Source organism: Nomascus leucogenys, chromosome 18, assembly GCF_006542625.1.
Source record: "Nomascus leucogenys isolate Asia chromosome 18, Asia_NLE_v1, whole genome shotgun sequence".
NCBI classification, from domain to species: domain Eukaryota; kingdom Metazoa; phylum Chordata; class Mammalia; order Primates; family Hylobatidae; genus Nomascus; species Nomascus leucogenys.
Window position 1 is genome coordinate 29,333,936 of NC_044398.1, and position 6,262 is coordinate 29,340,197.

The 6,262-nt window shown below is 55.8% G+C and overlaps 1 protein-coding gene across 6 annotated transcripts in view; it reads left to right on the plus strand.

Moving 5' to 3' along the window:
- Window positions 1-5,847, plus strand: part of ZMIZ1 (zinc finger MIZ-type containing 1) — a 245,141-nt gene extending 239,294 nt beyond the window's left edge. For 5 of the 6 annotated variants that reach the window (XM_030797701.1, XM_030797704.1, XM_030797703.1 and 2 more), the window contains 2 exons: window positions 294-554; window positions 1,989-5,847. In XM_030797701.1, the coding sequence (XP_030653561.1) occupies window positions 294-554; window positions 1,989-2,096 (369 nt within the window). In that variant the 3' untranslated portion in view covers window positions 2,097-5,847. The remainder of the gene's footprint in view (window positions 1-293; window positions 555-1,988) is intronic. The other variant, XM_030797705.1, reaches the window with a different exon arrangement.
- Window positions 5,848-6,262: the final 415 nt, after the last annotated feature.

Genomic DNA, 6,262 nt, shown 5'->3' on the forward strand with positions numbered 1-6,262 from the left:
AGCCCAGGCCCAGCTCCCCGTGTCTGTGCTTGTGTCGAAGCCCTCCCCACCTCCTGGGGCTCCACGTGGCCCGAGAGGTCCCCGCCATCCCCCTGCAGCCTCCCCGATGGGCGGTTTTGGGGGAGAAATTTTTCTTTGTTTCTCTGCCCAGAAACAACATTCAGCCTCGTACCGGGTGGCCACGTTTCGGGGGTTGTGACTTCCTGGTTGTGTTGGGTTTCATTTTCTCCAGGCATCGTTGCCGTGCCTCCTCACCTCACCTCTCTTCTCTCCCGCTCTCTCCTCCTCCACAGATGCCACACGCTGGCAGCTCTGACCAGCCCCACCCCTCCATACAACAAGGTTTGCACGTACCACACCCCAGCAGCCAGTCAGGGCCTCCATTACATCACAGTGGGGCTCCTCCTCCTCCTCCTTCCCAGCCTCCCCGGCAGCCGCCACAGGCCGCTCCCAGCAGCCATCCACACAGCGACCTGACCTTTAACCCCTCCTCAGCCTTAGAGGGTCAGGCCGGAGCGCAGGGAGCGTCCGACATGCCGGAGCCTTCGCTGGATGTAAGTTGGGGTCGCCACTCGCCTTGGCCTGGGGCTAGGCCTGGCGCCGGGACCTGCCCGAAAGAAGGGGTGGGTGTGAGGGCTCGAGGCCCCGAGGGGAGGAGGTGGGTGGGCGGTGGGAGGGCTTCAGCCAGACCTGGCTCCAGACCAGGAAGCCCCATGATGGGGAAGTGTCACCACTGAGGGTCCCCACCCTGCTGGCTCCTGTCCCCCAGTCCCTTTGGCCATAGCCCTGAACCCCAGCCCTGACCCACCTTCTGACCCAAGCCCTGCAGGGTCCCTCGCGCAGCACAGGAGGGTCCCTGCCCTCCCCTGATGGTGAGCTTGCGGTTTCTGTGTCTGCCTCTCTGGCCCGGGCAGGGAGGGCTGGAGGGAGAGGCCGTCTGTCTGCCTCGCTGGTGTGTGTCTGTCTCCGGTTTTCTTGTCCGCGTGTTGTCCATGCCCTGCTTCCGCTTGCTCCATCGCTCACTCCGAGAGGCCCCCATGTGGGTGACAGAAGGTGGGGGCAGAGGGGCAGCCTTGGGTCACAGCCAGGGGCTGCAGGCCAGCATGGACAGCAGAGGTGCCAGGGCTCCTACCCTGAGGTCTGGAAGATGGTGGGGGTCACCCTGGATGATGGGGCTGGGCTGCTGGACGGGGCTGGTGGGATGGGACCAAGCACCGGCCCCGCCCATGCCTACCACAGAGCTGGTGCCAGACTCCGGGAGGAGGCTGTTCTTCACCCCCAGCCCTGCTCTGTCAGCATCTGCCCCAGCACCATCAGAGGAGCTCTGTGCTAGCTAGGACTCACTCACTGTGCAGCCATCTCAGGTCCTTGCCCAGTGTTCCCCCTCAGACCAGGCCAGTGGGGCTGCTTTTAGATGCATAAGGCTCCCCATGTGACAGACTCCAAGGATATCTCAGTAGAGGGTAGGGACAGTCTGCAGCCCCTCCGGGGCCACAGGGAAGGATGGCTGCCAGCCAGCCACAGGCTCACCAAGGAGCGACGAGCCCTTGAGAGAGGGATGGTGGGTAGGGGGGTGCAGGAACCACTTGCCTTCCCGCCTTCCCACCAGCCCACCTCCTTGTGCTTACACGTGAAGCATGTGATTTCAGCTGGGAGGCCCAAGTGACCTGCCATGGGGCCTTCCCAGCTTAGGGCTGAAGTCCATGCCTGAAAAGGGTCAGCCCTGCTCAGGCCTTAGCTGGTGGGCTGCGAGTCCCGATCCCAAGGCTTGAAATGAGCATGGGGGTGCCCCACACTCGGTGCAGTGGCCGGGGTGTGTGTGGGGATACCTGGCAGGCCCAGGCCCAAGGCTGTTCTCTTCCCCTTTTTTTGGCTAGGGTCCTGAGAGGCAGGCGGAGGGGGACGGGCCAGGGCGCCCCTGCATTCCTCACCCGGGGCCTGCCTCTCAGGCACACTTCATCTGAACTTCGTTACTCCTTCTTTTCCAGCTCCTTCCCGAACTCACAAATCCTGACGAGCTCCTGTCTTATCTGGACCCCCCTGACCTGCCGAGCAATAGTAACGATGACCTCCTGTCTCTATTTGAGAACAACTGAGGGCCACCCGGTCGGGGCCATCCCTCCACACTCTGCGTCCTACCCCACCTACCCAACACACTTTTCCACCTGGGAGCCTGTGCCCTCAGACTGCCCCGCACCAGAGCCACGGGCTATGGGGCGGGGAGCCCTCCCCCGCTGCAGCCCTCTCAGAACAGAGGGGTAGGGAGGGTGCGCCGGGAAGGCTGTGTGGGTCTGGAGCCCACGTCCCGCCTGCACACCCTGGACTTGGGCCCATGCCCAGCGCAGGCCTGAAGACCACCCTCCCGAGAGGAACCAGCCCGGTAAGAGGGCACACGCCGATGCGGCTTCCCGGTCCCTCCGCGTGTGCCGATTCCAGATGACCTTCCAGTGTCCCCAAGGTTCTTCCATCTTCTAGACTGTAACCCTGCCTCCCTGCTTCCTGGTCCAGAGCCTCCCTCCAGTGACTGTGGAGCCTGTGAAGGCCCCCGGGCCCCAGCATGGGCCCCGAGCCTTGGAGGAGCACTGGCAGTTGGTGGCAGTGAGACCAGCCCGCCCACCACCACCCACCACAGAAAAGCACAAACCTCTGGGAAAGACAACGTCTCTCGGGGGCCAGGGGTCATCGGTTTGACCCCTGACCTATAAGCCAAGATACCCCGTAAACACACTCTCAGAAAGCAGAGAAAAAGGACAAGATTCTGTGTTTGAGAGGGGGTCTGCCATTCCTGCTTGGGGACTGGTGGGAAAGAGGGCCAGGACATCTTCTGAGCCAGGACGTCTCTGAGGCTCCACCTCCAAGCTCAGACAGGGCCCAGGCTTGGGGAACAGAGAGAGCAGGTGTGCACCCAACCAAAGTGATTGTGCCCTTGGTTGGGGGGGCGCAGGCATATAACCTATCAGAATCAAACAGGAGCGGCAACTTCTAACTTTGCTCCAAGCCACTCTCTTTTTAAACAGCAACAATTTAAAGCTATGAAGTCACCTGGAGAAAAAGAACGTTGCGCTTGGACAGCAAGCAAACCATTTCTCTCCGTCTGTTCTGTTTTTCTCCTAGTCCCTCTTCTGCCACCTCTCCAAGACTTCCTTGGGACACCCACTTCCCTCTGTGTCCTAGTTCTCTTTGTCCAATCAGATGGCAAGGGCAGTGCGTGGAAAGGCCAGGGAGGTGCAGAAACCGGAGCCCAGGGCAATGGTGTCTGTCCAGCCCCTCCCTCTGTCCATGTGCTCCAAGCTGCCCCCGGCTGCAGCCCAGGCCATGGCCATGTGCACCAGTATGTACCTGCAGGCATGGGGGGGGAGGGGGGCGTGTGCCCCAGACACTGCCCTTGGCTGCCAGCCCCCCCTGCCTGCACTCCTCCACCATCACAATCTCACCCCACACTCCTGCTCACTCAAGCAAAAGCAGCCTCTGGCCTTCCCTCCACCGCTTTGCTCCATCTGGCTTACCACTCTCCAGGGCCTCCTGGGGAGCCTGTCCTGTGTTCACTTTGTTTCAGGCTGGTCTGTGCCCCGTGAGCCACATGGCCTAGGGTGGTGCCAGGTTGTCCCGTCACTGGGGTCCCATCTGTAAATTCTTTACGCCCTTCCTAGCTGCTGCCTGGGGCCCTTTCCTGCTCTCCCGTCCGCTGTGGGTGGTCCCCAGCACTCCTCTGTGGGTTTTACCGGAAAGGTGGCCCCAGCTGTTGACTTCCAGTCACTGTCCCAGATGGCACAAGGTTTTCTGTAGGAAAGCTGCCATTGCCCCGGCCCCTTTTTTTCCTTTGTCCCGTTGTCGTCGAGGTTTTTTCAAATAGCGTGTTGTTCAGTATGCAAATCAATTATTTTAAGAATCGCTTTTGTAAATATCTTTGTGAATATTTTAGTATCGTCTTTGATAATATTCAGCATTTTCATGACCTGGTTATAGCCTTTGCTGGTGTTTTTAAAATACCTAGACTCAATGACAAAGACCGAGTCTTCTTTTTTTTTTAAACAAAAACAAAAAAAGCAACCAGGGCTATTTGTACAGTTGAAGGGGCGAACAGAATGGGCGGCTGTGCTGGGAGTTGGAAGACCGGGCAGCCGGCTGTTTAGAGCCATCCGTCAGTCAGCTGGCAGGGACAAGCCAACGCCAGGTAGCATATGGCCACCCTTGCCCAGTGTCTGTGGCCTGGCAAGTGGCCACGCCCTGTGTCAGACCATCTGGAAATTAAGCTCCAGACAGACTTACAGATGCCTTCCTTAGGAGTTCTTGCTTCTTGCCTTGATACTTTGCCCCAGAAAGACCTGGGATTCATTCTGGTTCTTATCAGGGTGTGTCCACACTCTGCTCACAGGTGGATCCACAGCTTTCCAGTGCAGAGAGTCGAGATGCTCCCTGCAGCCCAGGCCCCGGGCACCTCCTGCAACTATCCCTGGGCTCAGCACCTGAGGCAGATTTCCTGGGTCCCCTCTCCAGCAAGCCTACACCAGCAAGCTCGGCCCAGAGCTTCCCTTCCGGCCGGCTCTGAACCGTGCGTGGTGCCTGCAGCCTGCAGTCTGGAGACAAGCTCTTCCGGAGTGCTCTGGGAGCCAGGCCAGGGTGTGAGGGAGGTGCAGAGGCACCTGGGGCGGGAGCAAGCCCCAGGTTGTGACAGGTGCAGGTAGACAACGCCCATAAGCAGAGATGGTCCTGAACTCTGAAGAGATCCTTCCCTGATCCTTTCGGACGACTACTTGGAGCCATAAGTAACCTCAGCAAAAACGAGGCCTCTGCAAGCCACTTTTCCATGCCAAGCATCCACCTGGCCCATAGGCATGTTTCTGCCGCCACTCTGCAAGATGGACAGGGAGCCAGCAGACAGGCGGGAAGGGCCAAGTACAGGCAATCACCCCCATCTTCTTGGTTTGAAGCTTTATCCATGTATCATGTTCCCTGTAGCCATTTTATTTTTTAAGAAACTGCTAATACTTTCTCCCTAATGGAAGCCCTGACCCCCCAGAGAGCTACAGGTCTGCTCCCAACGGGCCTTGGGCCTGACCCGTCCACACAGGGCCATGTCAACAGCAGCGACTCAAGGGACGTGTGTACATATGTAAATGAGAAATAGAGACGTGTCAACAGATGCATTCATTTCTCTTGGAATGTGTATTGTTTTTATTTTGCGAAACAAAACAAAAAAAGCTTGGAACTCCATCATGTGGAAAAACTAGATCCTGTTGGTTATAGCATTTGTGAGTTCTCCACGTCTGTCTCTCTCGCTCATGTAATATACTCTGACCCTGAGTGGAAAGGGGTTTTTGTTCTGTTTTTATTTTACCTACATGTACTATTTAGCTTCAGTGTACTAGTCCTGCCACCTGTGTATTTTTAGGGTGCTATGGAAATAATGAAAAGAAACGGGGATTTCAGAAGAAAATTGTAACCAAATGCATACTTTGTATAATTTTTGATATCATGATCACAGGTGATTCACACGTACACACATAAACACACCCACCAGTGCAGCCTGAAGTAACTCCCACAGAAACCATCATCGTCTTTGTACATCGTATGTACAATGCAATCATTTCATACTTTAAACTGGTCAAAAAACTAATTGTGATTTCTAGTCTTGCAAAGCTGTATGTAGTTAGATGATGTGACAACCTCTAATATTTATCTAATAAATATGTATTCAGATGAAACCTGTATATTAGGTGTTCATGTGGTTATTTTGTATTTAAAGATCAAATTATTTGACTATTGCTAGACATTTCTATACTCTGTTGTAACACTGAGGTATCTCATTTGCCCATGTTAATTTTTTTCTAAATAAATTGACAAAAATGAAGGTTTGGCGAATTAGCTATTTTGTGAATGTTAAGGAGTGGTTTGGGTGTTTTTGCTTTTGTTTTAAACCACACCCCCCCACCCTGTTACCCTCTGCACACACAAAAAAGAAAGGCAGGTGGTTTGGGTGTTGAGTTGGAAGAACCCCTGTCCATGGGGGTCCCTGGAACCAGTCCCTGATGGGGCAAGTGCAGTGTGTGTCTGGATGGTTGGGGGAGTTGGGGTGGCTGAATGGGGCCAGGTGGCTGCAGGGTGCTAGGGGCCCCTGTGGCATGTGACTCCGAGTGTCCAACAGTGTCCCATCTTTGATGGTCTCTTGTGGATTATGCTGGGTTTAAGTAGCAGGAACCTATTCATATTAAGCCACAGAGGGTGCTGTTCAGAGCACACAGGAGTGTGGCTTCAATGGAGA